This window comes from Petromyzon marinus, chromosome 79, assembly GCF_048934315.1.
Source record: "Petromyzon marinus isolate PM22_M1 ecotype Great Lakes invasive population chromosome 79, UKy_Petmar_22M1.pri1.0, whole genome shotgun sequence".
Taxonomy (NCBI): Eukaryota; Metazoa; Chordata; class Hyperoartia; order Petromyzontiformes; family Petromyzontidae; genus Petromyzon; species Petromyzon marinus.
The window spans coordinates 23,821,312-23,844,176 of NC_133745.1; the positions used below are offsets into that span (position 1 = coordinate 23,821,312).

The 22,865-nt window shown below is 52.8% G+C and overlaps 1 protein-coding gene across 2 annotated transcripts in view; it reads right to left on the reverse strand.

Annotated features, from left to right (window-relative positions):
* Positions 1-340: 340 nt before the first annotated feature.
* The window catches only part of HSPB1 (heat shock protein family B (small) member 1), a 34,363-nt gene continuing 11,838 nt past the window's right edge, over positions 341-22,865 (reverse strand). For both annotated transcript variants that reach the window (XM_076057052.1, XM_076057053.1), the window contains exons 2-5: positions 15,252-15,464; positions 9,006-9,295; positions 5,972-6,035; positions 341-1,443 (exon numbers count right to left, since the gene is read on the reverse strand). In XM_076057052.1, coding sequence (XP_075913167.1) covers positions 1,173-1,443; positions 5,972-6,035; positions 9,006-9,295; positions 15,252-15,460 — 834 coding nt within the window. In that variant the 5' untranslated portion in view covers positions 15,461-15,464 and the 3' untranslated portion in view covers positions 341-1,172. The remainder of the gene's footprint in view (positions 1,444-5,971; positions 6,036-9,005; positions 9,296-15,251; positions 15,465-22,865) is intronic.

The following is a 22,865-nucleotide window of genomic DNA, read 5'->3' on the forward strand; positions in this document are numbered from 1 at the left end:
GGTGGTGATGGTGGTGATTGTGGTGGTGATTGTGGTGGTTGTGGTGGTTGTGATGGTGGTGGTTGTGGTGATGGTGGTGATGGTGGTTGTGGTGGTGATTGTGGTGGTGGTTGTGGTGATTGTGGTGCTCTCTTTCTGTGGTATTGAAGCAACAGAGATCGATGGAAACCGGTTTTTTGTTGCTGCTGCTTTAATCGGTTACCGGTTTCACACAAAGCCGCGTGTAGACAAAGATCACCCGTGTAGCTCACGTGGCCTCTGGGGGCAAGGGCTGGGTGGAGGGTGGTGGTGGTGATGATGGTGATGGTGGTGGTGGTGATGGTGGTGGTGATGGTGGTTGTGATGATGATGGTGGTGGTGGTGATGATGGTGGTTGTGATGATGATGGTGGTGGTGGTGGTGATGGTTGTGATGGTGGTGGTGGTGATGGTTGTGATGATGATGGTGGTGGTGGTGATGATGGTGGTGGTGATGATGATGGTTGTGATGATGATGGTGGTGGTGATGATGATGGTGGTTGTGATGATGGTGGTGGTGATGATGGTTGTAGTGGTGGTGCTAGTGGTGGTGGTGGTAGTGGTGGTGGTGGTAGTGGTAGTGGCGGTGGTAGTGGTGGTGCTAGTGGTGGTAGTAGTGGCGGTGGTAGTGATGGTGGTGGTTGTAGTGGTGGTGGTAGTGGTGGTGGTAGTGGTGGTGGTGATGGTGGTGATGGTGTTAGTGGTGGTGATAGTGGTGGTGATAGTGGTGGTGATATTGGTGGTAGTGGCGGTGGTAGTGATGGTGGTAGTGGTGGTGGTAGTGATAGTGGCGGTGGTAGTGGTGGTAGTGTTGGTGGTAGTGGTGGTGCTAGTAGTGGTGGTGGTAGTGGTTGTAGTGGTGGTGATAGTAGTGGTGGTACTGGTGGTGGTAGTGGTGGTGGTAGTGGTGAGTGGTAGTGGTGGTGGTGGTAGTGGTTGTAGTGGTGGTGGTAGTGGTGGTGGTGGTGGTAGTGGTTGTAGTGGTGTTAGTAGTAGTGGTGGTAGTGGTTGTAGTGGTGGTTGTAGTGGTTGCAGTGGTGGTGCTGCTAGTGGTGAGTGGTAGTGGTGGTTGTAGTGGTGGTTGTAGTGGTAGTAATGGTGAGTGGTCGTGATGGCTGTAGTGGTGGTGCTAGTGATGGAGGGCCGGCTGGTGTCTCAGGCCTTGCCCGCCTTGGCCGCGGTGCCCGCAGTCCCACCGGTCGCGGTAGTGCCGGTCGCGGTGCCCGGCACGGTGCCGGTCGCGGTGCCCGGCAGGCCGATGCGTGCGGTGGTCTCGAAGCGGATGGGCACGGCGTGGCCGCCGCCGCCGGCGGCGTCCCCGGCCGCCGCCGCCGCCGCTGGCAACGGGAGAGCCGCCTCCACCGTGAGGACCCCGTCGGCGGAGAGGGACGACACCACGTGGTCTGCCTCTATGTTGGGGGGCAGCCTGGGGGGTGGAGGGGGGGAGTGGGGTGGTGAGCATCTCGTCTAGAGAGAGAGGGACGACACCACGTGGTCTGTGTCTATGTTGGGGGGCAGCCTGGGGGGTGGAGGGGGGGAGTGGGGGTGGTGAGCATCTCGTCTAGAGAGAGAGAGGGACGACACCACGTGGTCTGCCTCTATGTTGGGGGGCAGCCTGGGGGGTGTGGGGGGTGGGGGGTGGGGTGGTGAGCATCTCGTAGAGAGAGAGGGACGACACCACGTGGTCTGCCTCTATGTTGGGGGGCAGCCTGGGGGGTGGAGGGGGGGAGTGGGGGTGGTGAGCATCTCGTCTAGAGAGAGAGAGGGACGACACCACGTGGTCTGCCTCTATGTTGGGGGGCAGCCTGGGGGGTGGAGGGGGGGAGTGGGGGGTGGGGTGGTGAGCATCTCGTCTAGAGAGAGAGAGAGGGACGACACCACGTGGTCTGCCTCTATGTTGGGGGGCAGCCTGGGGGGTGGAGGGGGGGAGTGGGGGGTGGGGGGGTGAGCATCTCGTATAGAGAGAGAGAGAGGGACGACACCACGTGGTCTGCCTCTATGTTGGGGGGCAGCCTGGGGGGTGGAGGGGGGGAGTGGGGGGGGGGGTGAGCATCTCGTCTAGAGAGAGAGAGGGACGACACCACGTGGTCTGCCTCTATGTTGGGGGGCAGCCTGGGGGGTGGAGGGGGGGAGTGGGGGGTGGGGGGGTGAGCATCTCGTATAGAGAGAGAGAGAGGGACGACACCACGTGGTCTGCCTCTATGTTGGGGGGCAGCCTGGGGGGTGGAGGGGGGGAGTGGGGGGGGGGGTGAGCATCTCGTCTAGAGAGAGAGAGGGACGACACCACGTGGTCTGCCTCTATGTTGGGGGGCAGCCTGGGGGGTGGAGGGGGGGAGTGGGGGGAGTGGGGGGTGGGGGGGTGAGCATCTCGTATAGAGAGAGAGAGGGACGACACCACGTGGTCTGCCTCTATGTTGGGGGGCAGCCTGGGGGGTGGAGGGGGGGAGTGGGGGGTGGGGTGGTGAGCATCTCGTCTAGAGAGAGAGAGAGGGACGACACCACGTGGTCTGCCTCTATGTTGGGGGGCAGCCTGGGGGGTGGAGGTGGGGGGGGGAGGGGGGGTGAGCATCTCGTCTAGAGAGAGAGAGGGACGACACCACGTGGTCTGCCTCTATGTTGGGGGGCAGCCTGGGGGGTGGAGGGGGGGAGTGGGGGGGGAGGGGGGGTGAGCATCTCGTCTAGAGAGAGAGAGGGACGACACCACGTGGTCTGCCTCTATGTTGGGGGGCAGCCTGGGGGGGGGAGTGGGGGGTGGGGGGGTGAGCATCTCGTCTAGAGAGAGAGGGACGACACCACGTGGTCTGTGTCTATGTTGGGGGGCAGCCTGGGGGGGGGGGGCATGGGGGGGGAGGGGGGGAGGGGGGGTGGTGAGCATCTCGTCTAGAGAGAGAGAGGGACGACACCACGTGGTCTGCCTCTATGTTGGGGGGCAGCCTGGGGGGTGTGGGGGGTGGGGGGTGGGGTGGTGAGCATCTCGTAGAGAGAGAGGGACGACACCACGTGGTCTGCCTCTATGTTGGGGGGCAGCCTGGGGGGTGGAGGGGGGGAGTGGGGGTGGTGAGCATCTCGTCTAGAGAGAGAGAGGGACGACACCACGTGGTCTGCCTCTATGTTGGGGGGCAGCCTGGGGGGTGGAGGTGGGGGGGGGAGGGGGGGTGAGCATCTCGTCTAGAGAGAGAGAGGGACGACACCACGTGGTCTGCCTCTATGTTGGGGGGCAGCCTGGGGGGTGGAGGGGGGGAGTGGGGGGGTGAGCATCTCGTCTAGAGAGAGAGAGGGACGACACCACGTGGTCTGCCTCTATGTTGGGGGGCAGCCTGGGGGGTGGAGGGGGAGTGGGGGGTGGGGTGGTGAGCATCTCGTCTAGAGAGAGAGGGACGACACCACGTGGTCTGCCTCTATGTTGGGGGGCAGCCTGGGGGTGGAGGGGGGGAGTGGGGGTGGTGAGCATCTCGTATAGAGAGAGAGAGGGACGACACCACGTGGTCTGCCTCTATGTTGGGGGGCAGCCTGGGGGGTGGAGGGGGGGAGTGGGGGGTGGGGTGGTGAGCATCTCGTCTAGAGAGAGAGAGAGGGACGACACCACGTGGTCTGCCTCTATGTTGGGGGGCAGCCTGGGGGGTGGAGGTGGGGGGGGGAGGGGGGGTGAGCATCTAGTCTAGAGAGAGAGAGACGACACCACGTGGTCTGCCTCTATGTTGGGGGGCAGCCTGGGGGGTGGAGGGGGGGAGTGGGGGGGTGAGCATCTCGTCTAGAGAGAGAGAGGGACGACACCACGTGGTCTGCCTCTATGTTGGGGGGCAGCCTGGGGGGTGGAGGGGGAGTGGGGGGTGGGGTGGTGAGCATCTCGTCTAGAGAGAGAGGGACGACACCACGTGGTCTGTGTCTATGTTGGGGGGCAGCCTGGGGGGGGGGGCATGGGGGGGAGGGGGGGTGAGCATCTCGTCTAGAGAGAGAGAGAGGGACGACACCACGTGGTCTGCCTCTATGTTGGGGGGCAGCCTGGGGGGTGTGGGGGGTGGGGGGTGGGGGGTGGGGTGGTGAGCATCTCGTAGAGAGAGAGGGACGACACCACGTGGTCTGCCTCTATGTTGGGGGGCAGCCTGGGGGGTGGAGGGGGGGAGTGGGGGGGGGTGAGCATCTCGTCTAGAGAGAGAGGGACGGCACCACGTGGTCTGTGTCTATGTTGGGGGGCAGCCTGGGGGGTGTGGGGGGGGTGGGGGGTGGGGTGGTGAGCATCTCGTCTAGAGAGAGAGAGGGACGACACCACGTGGTCTGTGTCTATGTTGGGGGGCAGCCTGGGGGGGGGCATGGGGGGGGAGGGGGGGTGAGCATCTCGTCTAGAGGGAGAGAGGCGACACCACGTGGTCTGTGTCTATGTTGGGGGGCAGCCTGGGGTAGTGGTAGAGACGAGGGGTGGAGGGGCTGGGGGTTCTAGGGGGGAGCACACGGTGAGGACCCCGTGAGGTGACGGGAGGTCACCGTGGGGTCACGGGAGGTCACCGTGGGGTCAAATAGGTCAGCGTGGGGTCATTGGAGGTCAGTGTGTGGCCACCATGGAGTCAGAGAGGTCACCTTGCGGGTCACCTTGGGGGTCACCTTGGGTGTCACCTTGGGGGTCACCTTAGGTGTCACCTTGGGGGTCACCTTGGGTGTCACCTTGGGGGTCACCTTGGGGGTCACCTTGGGTGTGACCTTGGGGGTCACCTTGGGTGTCACCTTGGGGGTCACCTTGGGGGTCACCTTGGGTGTCACCTTGGGGGTCACCTTGGGGGTCACCTTGGGTGTCACCTTGGGGGTCACCTTGGGTGCCACCTTGGGGGTCACCTTGGGGGTCACCTTGGATGTCACCTTGGGGTCACCTTGGGGGTCACCATAAGGGTCACCTTGGGGGTCACCTTGGGTGTCACCTTGGGGGTGAACTTGGGGGTCACCTTGGGGGTCACCTTGGGGGTCACCTTGGGTGTCACCTTGGGGGTCACCTTGTGGGTCACCTTGGGGGTCACTTTGGGGGTCACCTTGGGGGTCACTTTGGGGGTCACCTTGGGGGTCACCTTGGGTGTCACCTTGGGGGTCACATTGGGGGTTAACTTGTGGGTCACCTTGGGCGTCACCTTGGGGGTCACCTTGGGGGTCACCTTGGGGGTCACCCTGGGGGTCACCTTGGGGGTCACATTGGGTGTCACCTTGGGGGTCACCATGGTGACGGGTGTGTGTGTGGGGTCACCATGGTGACGGGTGTGTGTGTGGGGTCACCATGGTGACGGGTGGGTGTGTGGGGTCACCATGGTGATGGGTTGGTGTGTGGGGTCACCATGGTGACGGGTGGGTGTGTGGGGTCACCATGGTGATGGGTGGGTGTGTGGGGTCACCATGGTGACGGGTTGGTGTGTGGGGTCACCATGGTGACGGGTGGGTGTGTGGGGTCACCATGGTGATGGGTGGGTGTGTGGGGTCACCATGGTGACGGGTGGGTGTGTGGGGTCACCATGGTGACGGGTGGGTGTGTGGGGTCACCATGGTGACGGGTGGGTGTGTGGGGTCACCATGGTGACGGGTGTGTGTGTGGGGTCACCATGGTGACGGGTGGGTGTGTGGGGTCACCATGGTGATGGGTTGGTGTGTGGGGTCACCATGGTGACGGGTGTGTGTGTGGGGTCACCATGGTGACGGGTGTGTGTGTGGGGTCACCATGGTGACGGGTGGGTGTGTGGGGTCACCATGGTGATGGGTTGGTGTGTGGGGTCACCATGGTGACGGGTGTGTGTGTGGGGTCACCATGGTGACGGGTGTGTGTGTGGGGTCACCATGGTGACGGGTGTGTGTGTGGGGTCACCATGGTGACGGGTGGGTGTGTGGGGGGCGAGGGGGGGTCACCTTGGGGGTCACCTTGGGGTCACCTTGGGGGTCACCATGGTGACGGGTGTGTGGGGGGCGAGGGGGGGGTCACTCACATGTACTTGCGAGTGAAGCATCTGGCCACGAAGCCGTGCTCATCCTGACGCTCCTCATGCTTGCCTGGGGGGGGGGGGGGGGGGGGCGACATCACAAGGTCATGGGGGGCACCGCGTCATTAGCACATCCTGTCGTCATTCTGTCGTCATCGTGTCGTCATCCTGTCATTCTGTCGTCATTCTGTCGTCATTCTGTCATTCTGTCGTCATCCTGTCGTCATCCTGTCGTCATCGTGTCGTCATCCTGTCATTTTGTCGTCATTCTGTCGTCATTCTGTCATCCTGTCGTCATCCTGTCGTCATCCTGTCGTCATCCTGTCGTTATTCTGTCATTCTGTCGTCATTCTGTCGTTATTCTTTCATTCTGTCATCCTGTCATCATTCTGCCATTCTGTCGTCATTCTGTCGTGATTCTGTCATTCTGTCATCATTCTGTCATCATCCTGTCGTCATCCTGTCGTGATTCTGTTGTCATTCTGTCATTCTGTCGTCATTCTGTCATTCTGTCGTCATTCTGCCATTCTGTCGTCATCCTGTCGTCATTCTGTCGTCATTCTGTCATTCTGTCGTCATTCTGTCGTCATTCTGTCGTCATCCTGTCGTCATTCCGTCGTCATTCTGTCATTCTGTCGTCATTCTGTCATTCTGTCGTCATTCTGTCGTCATTCTGTCATTCTGTCGTAATTCTGTCGTTATGAGGTCATCGGGTCAGCGGGGCATCAGGTCGTTGGTGCACCAAGTCACTAGGTCATCAGGGGCTGCCCATGAATGACATCACGCGATTTTAGACGATTTTTGACCCTCGTCACGCGGCGTCACGAAAATTCAGACCCCCCCCCCTCAAAAATGACGTCACAAAGCTCTGCCCCCCCGCTCCCCTAAAAATAAAAATAAAACACGCTTCAAATGGCTTCAAACTATTGTCGTTGTAGGGCGTGTTTAATGTGGCGCTGACACTGATGTTGTAGGAGAAAACATTTATTTAAAAGTTTATTTAATTAAGTAGAAGGTGTTCTTGGCTCTTTCGGTAAAGTCACCACGTAGAATGGAAATAAAATAATGAAAATTAAATATAATAAAATAATTAAAATAAAATTATTAAACTCAAACATAATGAAATAAAATTATTTTGTTACGTTTAATTTTTAATATTTAAAATAATAAAAATAAAACAAAATAAAATAATGGAAATAAAATAAAAAATGAAGTATTTTAATTATTTATTTTACTAATTTGACTTTATTATTATTGTAAAAATAATAAAGTTACCACTGTGGTACAGTGAAGTCCCCAGTGACTCCCCATTGCCCCAGGGGCTCATCCCCATTGCCTCAGGGGCTCATCCCCATTGCCCCAGGGGCATAAACCCATTGCCCCAGGGGCTCATCCCCATTGCCCCAGGGGCTCATCCCCATTGCCTCAGGGGGCTCATCCCCATTGCCCCAGGGGCTCATTCCCATTTCCCCAGGGGGCTCATCCCCATTGCCCCAGGGGGCTCATTCCCATTGCCCCAGGGGGCTCATCCCCATTGCCCCAGGGGGCTCATCCCCATTGCCCCTTGGGCTCATCCCCATTGCCTCAGGGGCACATCCCCATTGCCCCAGGGGGCTCATCCCCATTGCCTCAGGGGCTCATCTCCATTGCCTCAGGGGGCTCATCCCCATTGCCCCAGGGGGCTCATCCCCATTGCCTCAGGGGGCTCATCCCCATTGCCCCAGGGGGCTCATCCCCATTGCCCCAGGGGGCTCTTTCCCATTGCCCCAGGGGGACTCATCCCCATTGCCCCAGGGGGCTCATCCCCATTGCCCCTTGGGCTCATCCCCATTGCCTCAGGGGCACATCCCCATTGCCCCAGGGGGCTCATCCCCATTGCCTCAGGGGCTCATCTCCATTGCCTCAGGGGGCTCATCCCCATTGCCCCAGGGGGCTCATCCCCATTGCCCCAGGGGGCTCATCCCCATTGCCCCAGGGGCTCGTCCCCATTGCCCCTGGAGTTCATCCCCATTGCCTCAGGGGGCTCATCCCCATTGCCCCAGGGGGCTCATCCCCATTGCCCCAGGGGGCTCATCCCCATTGCCCCAGGGGCTCATCCCCATTGCCCCTGGGGCTCATCCCCATTGCCCCTGGGGCTCATCCCCATTGCCTCAGGGGGCTCATTCCCATTGCCCCAGGGGGCTCATCCCCATTGCCCCAGGGGGCTCATCCCCATTGCCTCAGGGGGCTCATCCCCATTACCCCAGGGGCTCATCCCCATTGCCCCAGGGGGCTCATCCCCATTGCCCCAGGGGCTCATCCCCATTGCCCCAGGGGGCTCATCCCCATTGCCTCAGGGGGCTCATCCCCATTGCCCCTTGGGCTTATCCCCATTGCCTCAGGGGCTCATCCCCATTGCCCCTGGGGCTCATCCCCATTGCCTCAGGGGGCTCATTCCCATTGCCCCAGGGGCTCATCCCCATTGCCCCAGGGGCTCATCCCCATTGCCCCAGGGGCTCATCCCCATTGCCTCAGGGGCTCATCCCCATTGCCCCAGGGGCTCATCCCCATTGCCCCAGGGGCTCATCCCCATTGCCTCAGGGGCACATCCCCATTGCCTCAGGGGCTCATCCCCATTGCCCCAGGGGGCTCATCCCCATTGCCCCAGGGGCATAAACCCATTGCCCCAGGGGCTCATCCCCATTGCCTCAGGGGCTCATCCCCATTGCCCCAGGGGCTCATCCCCATTGCCCCAGGGGCATAACCCCATTGCCCCAGGGGCTCATCCCCATTGCCCCAGGGGGCTCATCCCCATTGCCTCAGGGGGCTCATCCCCATTGCCCCAGGGGCTCATCCCGATTGCCCCTGGGATACATCCCCATTGCCCCAGGGGCTCATCTCCATTGCCCCAGGGGGCTCATCTCCATTGCCCCTGGGACACATCTCCATTGCCCCAGGGGGCTCATCCCCATTGCACCCAGGGGGCTCATCCCCATTGCCCCTTGGGCTTATCCCCATTGCCCCAGGGGGTGTGGACCCCCCCCCCCCCCCGGCCACTGACCGCTGATCTCTACGTATCCCCCCGCGGTCTTGACGACGAGCTCCTCGGGCGAGAAGTGGTTCACGTCCAGGCTGACTCGCCAGCGGTCCGAGGTGTGCCGCAGGCTGGAGACCCCCGAGCTGAGCGGGCGGCCCAGGGCCAGGGCCGCCGCCGGGGGGCCCCCGAGGGGACCCCCCAGGGGACCCCCCCCGGCCAGCGGGGCCGGAGCGCCGGGACCCTGGGAGGCCGTCGCCGACGGCGGCGAGGCCGCCTGGCCCGGGATGGGACTCGGTGGGCCGAAGAGGCTGGAGCTGTGGGGGGGGTGGGGGGGGTGGAGGGGGGAGAGAGGGAGTGGAGGGGGTGGAGGGGATGGAGGGGAGGGAGCGGGTGGGGGACAGGGGGGGTAGGGGAGGGGGGAGTGGAGAGAGTGGGGGAGTGAGTGAGGGATTTGGGAGTGAGGGATATGGGAGTGAGGGATATGGGAGTGAGGGATATGGGAGTGAGGGATATGGGAGTGAGGGATATGGGAGTGAGGGATATGGGAGTGAGGGATATGGGAGTGAGGGAGTGAGGGATATGGGAGTGAGGGATTTGGGAGTGAGGGATATGGGAGTGAGGGATATGGGAGTGAGGGAGTGAGGGATATGGGAGTGAGGGATATGGGAGTGAGGGATATGGGAGTGAGGGATATGGGAGTGAGGGAGTGAGGGATATGGGAGTGAGGGATATGGGAGTGAGGGATATGGGAGTGAGGGATATTGGAGTGAGGGATATGGGAGTGAGTGATTTGGGAGTGAGGGATATGGGAGTGAGGGAGTGAGGGATATGGGAGTGAGGGATATGGGAGTGAGGGATATGGGAGTGAGGGATATTGGAGTGAGGGATATGGGAGTGAGGGATATGGGAGTGAGGGATATGGGAGTGAGGGATATGGGAGTGAGGGGTATGGGAGTGAGGGGTATGGGAGTGAGGGATATGGGAGTGAGGGATATGGGAGTGAGGGATATGGGAGTGAGGGATATGGGAGTGAGGGATATGGGAGTGAGGGATATGGGAGTGAGGGATATGGGAGTGAGGGATATGGGAGTGAGGGATATGGGAGTGAGGGATATGGGAGTGAGGGATATGGGAGAGAGAGATATGGGAGTGAGGGATATGGGAGTGAGGGATATGGGAGGGAGGAGTGAGGGAGTGACGGATATGGGAGTGAGGGATATGGGAGTGAGGGATATGGGAGTGAGGGATATGGGAGTGAGGGATATGGGAGTGAGGGGTATGGGAGTGAGGGGTATGGGAGTGAGGGATATGGGAGTGAGGGATATGGGAGTGAGGGATATGGGAGTGAGGGATATGGGAGTGAGTGAGTGATTTGGGAGTGAGGGATATGGGAGTGAGGGATATGGGAGTGAGGGATATGGGAGAGAGAGATATGGGAGTGAGGGATATGGGAGTGAGGGATATGGGAGGGAGGAGTGAGGGAGTGAGGGATATGGGAGTGAGGGATATGGGAGTGAGGGATATGGGAGTGAGGGATATGGGAGTGAGGGATATGGGAGTGAGGGATATGGGAGTGAGGGATATGGGAGTGAGGGATATGGGAGTGAGGGATTTGGGAGTGAGGGATATGGGAGTGAGGGATATGTGAGTGAGGGATATGGGAGTGAGGGATTTGGGAGTGAGGGAAATGGGAGGGATATGGGAGTGAGGGATATGGGAGTGAGGGATATGGGAGTGAGGGATATGGGAGTGAGGGTATGGGAGTGAGGGATATGGGAGTGAGGGATATGGGAGTGAGGGATATGGGAGTGAGGGATATGGGAGGGAGGAGTGAGGGATATGGGAGTGAGGGATATGGGAGTGAGGGATATGGGAGTGAGGGATATGGGAGTGAGGGATATGGGAGTGAGGGATATGGGAGGGACGGATATGGGAGTGAGGGATATGGGAGTGAGGGATATGGGAGTGAGGGATATGGGAGTGAGGGATATGGGAGTGAGGGATATGGGAGTGAGGGATATGGGAGTGAGTGATTTGGGAGTGAGGGATATGGGAGTGAGTGATTTGGGAGTGAGGGATATGGGAGTGAGGGATATGTGAGTGAGGGATATGGGAGTGAGGGATTTGGGAGTGAGGGAAATGGGAGGGATATGGGAGTGAGGGATATGGGAGTGAGGGATATGGGAGTGAGGGATATGGGAGTGAGGGATATGGGAGTGAGGGATATGGGAGTGAGGGATATGGGAGGGAGGAGTGAGGGATATGGGAGTGAGGGATATGGGAGTGAGGGATATGGGAGTGAGGGATATGGGAGTGAGGGATATGGGAGTGAGGGATATGGGAGTGAGGGATATGGGAGGGACGGATATGGGAGTGAGGGATATGGGAGTGAGGGATATAGGAGGGAGGGATATGGGAGAGAGGGATATGAGAACCATAGAGATACATAGAGACACATAGAGACCCATAGAGATACATAGAGACACATAGAGACTCATAGAGACTCATAGAGACCCACAGAGACCCATAGAGATACATAGGGACCCACAGAGACACATAGAGACACATAGAGACACAGATACTTATATAGATACATAGATATCCACAGAGACACATATAGACTCATAGAGATATATAGAGACCCACACAGACACATGGAAACCCAGAGAGAGATATAGAGACCCACAGAGACACGGACACTAATAGAGATACATTGAGAACCATAGAGACTCACCGAGACCCATAGAGATACATAGAGACCCACAGAGATACATAGAGACCCACAGAGACATGGATTCTAATAGAGATACATTGAGAACCATAGAGATACATAGAGACACATAAAGGCCCATAGAGATACATAGAGACCCATAGAAATATGTAGAAAGATGTAAAGACGTATATATACACACACACAGAGACACATAGAGACTCAGACACATAGAGACCCATAGTAAGACATGGAGACCCATAGAGACACATAGAGACCCATAGAGATACATAGAGACCCATAGAGACCCATAGAGAGACATAGGGATACGTAGAGACACATAGAGACCCATAGAGAGACATAGAGATACATAGAGACCCATAGAGACCCATAGAGAGACATGGAGACCCATAGCGAGACATGGAGACCCATAGAGACATGGAGACCCATAGAGACACAGAGAGACCCATAGAGACACATAGAGATACGTATAGACACAGAGAGACCCATAGAGACACAGAGAGACCCATAAAGACACATAGAGACACATAGATAGACATAGAGACCTATTTAGAGACATAGAGACCCATAGCGAGACATGGGGACCCATAGAGGCACAGAGAGACCCATAGAGACACAGAGACACATAGACAGACATAGAAACCTATAGAGAGACATAGAGACCAACAGCGAGACATAGCGACCCATAGCGAGACATGGAGATCCATAGAGACACAGAGAGACCCATAGAGAGACAAGGAGACCCATACAGACACAGAGAGACCCATAGAGACACAGAGAGACCCATAGAGACACAGAGAGACACATAGAGACGACCCATAGCGAGACATGGAAACCCATAGAGACACAGAGAGACCCATAGAGATACAGAGAGACACATAGAGACACAGAGAGACACAGAGAGACCCATAGAGACACATAGAGAGAGAGACATGGAGACCCATAGCGAGACATGGAGACCCATAGAGACACAGAGAGACACATAGAGAGACATAGAGACCTATAGAGGGACATAGAGACCCATAGAAATATGTAGAAAGATGTAAAGACGTATATATACACAGAGATGTATAGAGACCCATAGGAACACACATGGACCCATAGAGACACATAGAGACTCATAGACACATAGAGACCCATAGTAAGACATGGAGACCCATAGAGACACAGAGAGACCCATAGAGACACAGAGAGACCCATAGAGACACCGAGAGACACATAGAGAGACATAGAAACCTATAGAGAGACATAGAGACCCATAGTGAGACATGGAGACCCACAGCGAGACATGGAGACCCATAGAGACATGGAGGCCCATAGAGACACAGAGAGACCCATAGAGACACAGAGAGACACATAGAGACACAGAGAGACACATAGAGACACAGAGAGACACATAGAGAGACATGGAGACCCATAGCGAGACATGGAGACCCATAGAGACTTATAGACACATAGAGACACATAGAGACACATGGAGACCCATAGCGAGACATGGAGACCCATAGAGACACAGAGAGACCCATAGAGACATAGAGAGACACATAGAGAGACACAGAGAGACACATACAGAGACATAGAGACCCACAGCGAGACATGAAGACCCATAGAGACACAGAGAGACCCATAGAGACACAAAGAGACACATAGAGAGAGACATAGAGACATATAGAGAGACATAGAGACCCATAGCGAGACATGGAGACCCACAGCGAGACATGGAGACCCATAAAGACACAGAGAGCCACATAGAGAGACACAGAGAGACACATAGAGAGACATAGAGACATATTTAGAGATATAGAGACCCATAGCAAGACATGGAGACCCATAGAGAGACATGGAGACCCATAGAATCAACTAAAACTATTTCAATCGACCAGGTACGGCGCCACTGAACTACTGTGCATCTCTTCGTTGGCAGATTCGACCTGGGCTATCGTAAATGATAGCTCAAGCACGTGGCTAAAGCTCTTTGATCAGGTGGGTCGTACCACCTGATGACGGGGTGTTTGTGGTGCGCCCGAAACGTCGTGATTTAATTTCTTTTCTTTTCTTCACCCACGTGGGCTTTGCCGAAAGAACAAAAGAGCATGGATCCCTGCGGTCACGAAAAACTTCACATCTGGACTCATGCGTCGAATATCATCGCGGTGTGGAAATGGGTCGCAGCACGCAGATACTCTGAAACCCGTGATGTTGATGTTGATTCTCAAGGTGGTGCGGAAAAACCGCACGCGACAACGGATAGAGAGAGAGAGAGAGACGCACAACTCCAAATATACAGCAGGCGTCAGGGGTCGGGATCGAACCCAGGACTTCCTGTATACCAGGCGAGGTAGTTAACATCTCCACAGAAACAGAGAGAGAGAGACACGCGCACTCCAAATACACAGCAGGCGTCAGGGGTCGGGATCGAACCCAGGACTTCCTGTATACCAGGCGAGGTAGTTAACATCTCCACGGTAACAGAGAGAGAGAGACACATTCCAAATACACAGCAGGTGTCAGAGGTCGGGACTGAACCCTGGCGAGGTAGTTAACATCTCACCGGGGGGAAAAAGAGACACACACACACATACTCCAAATATACATCAGTAGTAGACATCTTCAGGGTCACGGGATCGAACCCACGACCTTCTCTATACCAGGTGAGATAGTTAACATCTCGCAGTGTCGGCGATCAAACCCACGACCTTCTGTATACCAGGCGAGGTAGTTAACATCTCGCTGGGTTGGGGATCGAACCCACGGCCTCCTGCATACCAGGCGAGGTAGTTAACATCTCGCTGGGTCGGGGATCGAACCCACGACCTCCTGCATACCAGGCGAGGTAGTTAACATCTCGCTGGGTCAGTGATCGGACCCACGACCTCCTGCAGACCAGGCGAGGTAGTTAACATCTTGCAGGGTCGGGGATCGGACCCACGACCTCCTGCATACCAGGCGAGGTAGTTAACATCTCGTTGGGTCAGTGATCGGACCCACGTCCTCCTGCATACCAGGCGAGGTAGTTAACATTTCGCTGGGTCGGGGATCGAACCCGCGACCCTAGCCACTGCAGCGCCGATGTAGTCCGCTCGTTCCACAGGGAGCGAGCATCACAGCCTCCTCCTCTACCTCCTCCACCGTCTCCACCACCACCTCCACCACCTCCACCACCTCCACCGCCTCCTCTATCGCCTCCATTCTCCCTCTCCACCACCTCCTCCACCAAAACCGCCATCTCCTCCAACCTCCCTCTTTATAACTCCCTCCGCCACCACCTCCACCACCACTGCCACCACCACCACCACGACCACCACCGCCACCATCCCCTCCACCACCTCCTCCTTCACCTCCACTTCATCCCCCACCTCCACTACCTCCAACATCCCTCTCTAAAACCACCATCACCTCCATCGCCACCACCCCCTCCTCCACCTCCATCACCTCCAGCACCACCACCGCCACCTCCTAATCCTCCTCCATCTCCATCACCACTTCCACCACCTCCACTATCTCCTCCACAAACACCTCCGCCGCCGCCGCCACCTCACCGCGTGTACGAGGGCCAGGCGCCACGGGCCCAGTCGGGGAGGCCCAGGCCGGCCGCGTCCCAGGAGGCCAGGCTGGGGTAGGGAGCGGCCATCCCAAAGTCCTGCTCGGGCAGCCTCAGCGGCACTTGCGGGGGCATCCACTCACGGAAGGGGTCCCAGCTGGGGTGGCGGAACAGGGGTCTGGAGAAGGGGATCTGCCTCTCGGACATCGTGCTGGGGGAGAGAGAGAGAGAAGGGTCGGGGGGGAGAGGAGGGGTATAGAGATATACAGAGATACATAGAGATATACAGAGATACATAGAGATATACAGAGATACATAGAGGCTCGTAGAGATACGTAGAGACTCGTAGAGATACATAGAGATACGTAGAGACTCGTAGAGATACATAGAGATGCACAGAGATACATAGAGATATATAGAGACTCATAGAGACCCACAGAGACCCATAGAGATACATAGAGACACATAGAGATACATAGAGACTCGTAGAGATACATAGAGATATACAGAGATAAATAGAGACTCATATAAATATACAGAGATACATAGAGACTCGTTGAGATACATAGAGACTCGTAGAGATACATAGAAATGCACAGAGATACATAGAGATATACAGAGATACATAGAGACTCGTAGAGATACATAGAGACTCATAGAGATACATAGAGACTCGTAGAGACACATAGAGGTGCACAGAGATACATAGAGATATACAGAGATACATAGAGACTCGTAGAGATACATAGAGACTCGTAGAGACACATAGAGATGCACAGAGATACATAGAGATATACAGAGATACATAGAGACTCGTAGAGATACATAGAGACTCGTAGAGATACATAGAGATACACAGAGATACATAGAGATGCACAGAGATATATAGAGGCTCGTAGAGATGTATAGCAATTCGTAGACATACGTAGAGGCTCGTTGAGATACGTAGCGAAGTGCAGAGATGTACAGAGACTCCTAGAGATGTGTAAAGATACGTAGATATTGTGTAGAGATCCATAGAGTCGTGTGTGGATAAGTAGCGTCGGTTTCACGAGGGTGGAGAGGAACGTTTAGAGGCAACACGCTCATTAACACAATGCCACAACGCAGAGCGTAGCGAACCCTTAACACCTGAAGGGGTTACGGCGCCTTCACTCAGCTGCCTAAGGAGGTACCGCCTCCGGGCTGACGTGTCCTACTACTGGGGCTTACGGTCCCTGGGTCCTCCGGCTAGGGGTGACCTAGGGGAGGCTGTTCTGACCCGGCCCAGCCAAGGTACAGGTCCCGAACCACTGGCCCGCTCAGGCACGGCCCTTGCAAGGGCGGCAGGTCAGCTGAGTCCAAAGGCCCTAGCTAGCTGGGCTTCAGTCTTCAACTGGCCCCGGGACCCGTCCACAGAGGTCCTGCTTTTATACACCTCCCAGGTGTGTCAGCCCCTGGCCACGCCTCCCTTCCAGAGAGTTCCAGTGGGGGGTGGAGGGGGGGGTGGGTCTCTGGGGGATCCTAGAACACCCTAAAGACCGCCCTGCTTTGGGGCTGGGGAATGTAGCGACCCTCATGCCGGTCCAAGGTACTGCCCCTGGTGGGCCCTTTCTGCTACTGCAGGTAAGTTACTTAGCCCATTTACAGCGCTACAGATATATATAGAGATTCTAGATTTGAAGCTTTCGTGACTGCAAGGATCCATACTCTTTGGTTCTATTCGGTAAAGTCACGTAGGTAAAAAATTAAATGACAAAAAAATCACGACGTTTCGGCCACGACACAAGCGGCCTTCATCAGGTGAAGGTGACTTTACCGAATAGAACCAAAGAGTATGATGGATCCTTGCAGTCACGAAAGCTTCAAATCTAGAATTGATAACCTCTACGGGGAGGGCTTTCACCCATCTGTTAGAGCTTTCAACAGACAACGGGACAAGAAGTCACAGCTCATCGAGACGCGCTGACCTTCCTCAAAAGATGCCGCGACAATAAGCTTAAAGGACCCGACCAGGGCTTGGCTGTCTTCACTCCAGCGCTGTCCTCTGGACAGTCCGGTCCCTTCACCTGATGAAGGCCGCTTGTGTTGTGGCCGAAACGTCGTGATTTTTTTGTTATTGTATTTTTACCTACGTGACTTTACCGAACAGAACCAAAGAGTTTATATAGAGATGTGTGGAGACTCAGAGATGTGTAGAGATAGATAGAGATGTATAGAGACTCGTAGAGATACCTACACTATACACTTCACTACTACACACCTGTCAACCCCTTGTCAGTACAGACCGGTTCAGATATTATAGGTCACTCCGTTGCTCTTTTAAATCTCAACGTTCATGTTGTACTCACACAGAGAGCCGTAGACTCGCACAGAAAGCCATAAACTCACTCGAACATAGAGACTTGGAGTCATTCACACTGAGCCATCGACTCATTCAAACACAGATTATGATAACAGAGACCCATGGACTCGCATTGTGACCCATGGACTCACACCGAGACCAGTAAACTTACCAAACCCGTAGACTCACAGAGACCCACAGACTTACAGAGAGGTAAAGACTTACACAGAGACCCATAGACCGGTGAGCGAGAATTGATTGACTTGGGTGAGTGTTGTGGGTTTGTGAGCGAGTGGGTGAGCTCACTCGCTTGCCGCAGGTCTCACCCAGCGTTTTTCAATCAAAGATGAAGCAGATGAATGAGCGGTGGGATTTTAGTCATTATTTTCAAGTGAGCAGCACAACCTTTACACATTGAACTGCCCATATAGGACTCACCACTGTGATCTCTACATTGGGTCAAACTTAACATCTCTTAACGTTCGACGGCTTGTGCACCAGATCTTATTTATTCACGACGTTCTCACAAAAAAATCAGCAGACTTACCTGCTGCTGGATCTCCTCTCTGTTTCAAAGAACAAATTTGACCCCAGGTCTTCGCTCAGTTACCAGCTTCACATTCCCTATTGCCGTACAAAAACCGGAGGAAGGGCCTTTGCTGTTGATGCCCCCAGGGTCTGGAATGCTATCGCCAATAAACTGCACCTTGAATCACTACCAATGAGATCTTCACTCAAAACTGCTCTGGAGGAGTTGTACACCCCTAGCTGCCACTGCTATTCAGTGGCCTGAAATAAAATGTTTCGCTCCGGATGACCGCTGCAAAGTATGATCTTGTGTTTTGATTATAGTTTGCTGATCTTTAAAGGTGCATTGAACAATTTTTGATGCTCCTACTGATACTCCTGCTGTTATGGAGTGACTCATGCAAGCCAGCTAATGGCTGCAAAGTTTGGTCGTACATGTTGTGTGTATATCGTTTATTGTTAAACTTGAATCACAGTTCCTATGATCACAGTTACATTGCGTTGATAGCTTTATTTTGGTAAATTCGAAAAGTTTTGGTTTAGCCATATTTCAGAAAGAGTTTTCAGAATCAGAATCAGAAAGAGTTTTATTCGCCATGTAAGTTCACACCGACACGGAATTTACTTTGGCAGGATGGTGCATACATTCAACATATAGGAATCTAAAATCTTAAATAAGTTTTAAACAAGTTGAACAGCAAGCCCCTCTCAAGACAAAACAAGACAAAACTGGACAAAACAGGGCGCACCAACCGGCCGAGGCTGCCATCATCGGCGCCATCTTGACCAGCCAATATGTTAATGTTCGTCGTAGTACAGAGTTAGACTGATAACTTTACTCTAAATTGTCTTATGGTTGTTATTGTTTGACTTGCATCCCACGGGGATTTTCTGCATACACAGCATTGGTATACGGTGCTTTTTCTGGAAGGCTTTACTGTTTTTTCCTGGATTTTTCTGTTTGCGCGCAGTCACTTTAAGATGTTTCTTGTTCATGTTTGTTTTGTTTGTTGCGGTTGCACCCGATTCAAGAGCCGAATGGCTCACAGGGCTATACCAAATAAATAAAACTGAAACTATACATTACACTATACACTACACTATACACGACACTATACACTCCACTATACACTAAACTATACATTCAAGTATACACTATACACTACACTATACACTACACTATACACTACACTATACACTCCAAAATACACTACACTATACACTACACTATACGCTACAGAATACACTACACTATACACTACACTATACACTACTACACTATACACTACACTATACACTCCAGTATACACTACACTATACACTACTACACTATACACTGGACTATACACTCCAGTATACACTACAATATACACTACACTATACACTACACTACTATACACTACACTATACTACACTATACACTACACTATACACTATACACTACAATACACACTACACTATACACTACACTATCCACTACACTATACTACACTACACACTACACTATACACTACACTATACGCTACACTATACACTAAATTATACACTATATTACACACTACACTACACACTGCACTATACACTACACTATACACTACGCTAATTATACACTACACTATACACTACACTACACTATACACTACACTATACACTAAACTATAAACTACATTACACACTACACTACACTATACACTACACTATACTACACTATACACTACATTACACTATACACTACACACTACACTATACACTACACACTACACTACACACTACACTATACATTACACTATACACTACACTAACTATACACTACACTATACACTACACTATACACTACACACTACACTATACACTACACTATACACTACACTACACACTACACCATACACTACACTATACACTACAGTATACACTGCACTATACACTACACTATACCCTACACTACACACTATACACTACACACTACACTACACAATAAACTACACACTACACTATACACTATACAATACACTATACACTACTATACACTACACTATACACTACTGTACACTACACTATACACTACACTATACGCTACACTATACGCTACACTATACACTACACTACACACTACACTACACACTAGACTATACACTACACGATAGACTACACTACACACTACACTATACACTACATTATACACTATACACTACACTATACACTACACACTACACTATACACTACACTATACACTACACTATACACTACACTAAATACTACACTACACTATACACTACACTACACACTATACACTACACTACACACTACACTATACACTACACTATACACTACACACTATACTACTATACACACTATACACTATTCTATACACTACACTATACACTACATACTACACTACTATACACTACCCTATACACTACACACTATACTACTATACACACTATACACTACACTATACACTACACTGCACACTACACTATACACTGCACTATACACTACACTATACACTACTACACTATACACTCCACTATACACTACTATACACTACACTATACACTACACTATACACTACACTACAGACTACACTACAGACTACACTATACACTACTATACACTACACTATACACTACTATACACTACACTACAGACTACACTACACACTACACTATACACTACATTATACACTACACTATACACTACAGTATACACTGCACTATACACTGCACTATACACTGCACTATACACTACACTATACACTGCACTATACACTACAATATACACTACACCATACACTGCACTATACACTACACTATACACTACACTACTACACTATACACTACACTATACACTACACTATGCAGTACACTACACACTACACACTATACTACTATTCACACTATACACTACACTATACACTACACTATACACTACACTATACACTACACACTATACTACTATACACACTATACACTAAACTATACACTACACTATACACTACACTATGCACTACACTACACACTATACTACTATACACACTATACACTAAACTATACACTACACTATACACTACACTATACACTAAACACTACACACTACTATACAGTTACATGCTAATCTTTCACATTAACACAGCTACTTCAATGCTAAATTCCTCTGCTGATATGTAAAATCTAACTTTAACATAGCTACTTCCGTGACCAGTTACATGCTAATCCCTCACACTAACATCATGCTAATCTCCCAGTTACATGCTACTTTCTCACTTTAACACCCTGCTAATCTTTCACATTAACACAGCTACTTCAATGCTAAATTCCTCTGCTGATATGTAAAATCTAACTTTAACATAGCTACTTCCGTGACCAGTTACTGGCCACCCACCATCTCGTGTGCCTCTCAGTGGCGGCCTTCATAGGTTCTGCTACTCGCTACGAAACGTCACTTGTCCCGACAGCACTGAGGAAGCTTTGTCTGTGTGTGAGTGAATGAGTGTGGGAGTGAGTGAATGGGTGAATGAGCGAGCGATTGTGTGAGTGAACGAGTAGGTGTTGAGTCTATGGTGCAGTGTTGAGTCTATGGTGCAGTGTTGAGTCTATGGTGCAGTGTTGAGTCTATGGTGCAGTGTTGAGTCTATGGTGCAGTGTTGAGTCTATGGGTAGTTTTTAGTCTATGGGTAGTGTTGAATCTATGGGGCAGTGTTGAGTCTCTGGGTAGTGTTGAGTCTATGCTGCAGTGTTGCGTCTTTGGTGCAGTGTTGAATCTATGGGCAGTGTTAAGTCTATGGGCAGTGTTGAGTTTGGTGCAGTTTGAGTCTATGGGCAGTGTTGAGTCTGTAGTGCAGTGTAGAGTCTATGGGTAGTGTTGAGTCTATGGTGCAGTGGTGAGTCTATGGGCAGTGTTTAGTTTATGGGTTTGTGTTCAGTCTATGGATATTGTTGAGTCTATGGAGCTGTGATGAGTCTATGGTGTAGTGTTGAGTCTATGCTGCAGTGTTGAGTCCATGGGTAGTGTTGAGTCAAGGGGTAGTTTTGAGTCTATGGTGCAGTGTTGAGTCTATGGGTAGTGTTGAGTCTATGGTGCAGTGTTGAGTCTATGGGTTGTTTTTAGTCTATGGGTAGTGTTGAATCTATGGTGCAGTGTTGAGTCTGTGGGTAGTGTTGAGTCTCTGGGTAGTGTTGAGTCTATGCTGCAGTGTTGCGTCTTTGGTGCAGTGTTGAATCTATGGGCAGGGTTAAGTCTATGGGCAGTGTTGAGTTTTGTGCAGTTTGAGTCTATGGGCAGTGTTGAGTCTATGGTGCAGTGTTGAGTCTATGGGTAGTTTTTAGTCTATGGGTAGTGTTGAATCTATGGGGCAGTGTTGAGTCTCTGGGTAGTGTTGAGTCTATGCTGCAGGGTTGCGTCTTTGGTGCAGTGTTGAATCTATGGGCAGTGTTAAGTCTATGGGCAGTGTTGAGTTTTGTGCAGTTTGAGTCTATGGGCAGTGTTGAGTCTGTAGTGCAGTGTAGAGTCTATGGGTAGTGTTGAGTCTATGGTGCAGTGGTGAGTCTATGGGCAGTGTTTAGTTTATGGGTTTGTGTTCAGTCTATGGATATTGTTGAGTCTATGGAGCTGTGATGAGTCTATGGTGTAGTGTTGAGTCTATGCTGCAGTGTTGAGTCCATGGGCAGTATTGAGTCTATGGAGCAGTGTTGAGTCTACGGGTAGTGTTGAGTCTATGGTGCAGTGTTGAGTCTATGGGTAGTGTTGAGTCAAGGGGTAGTT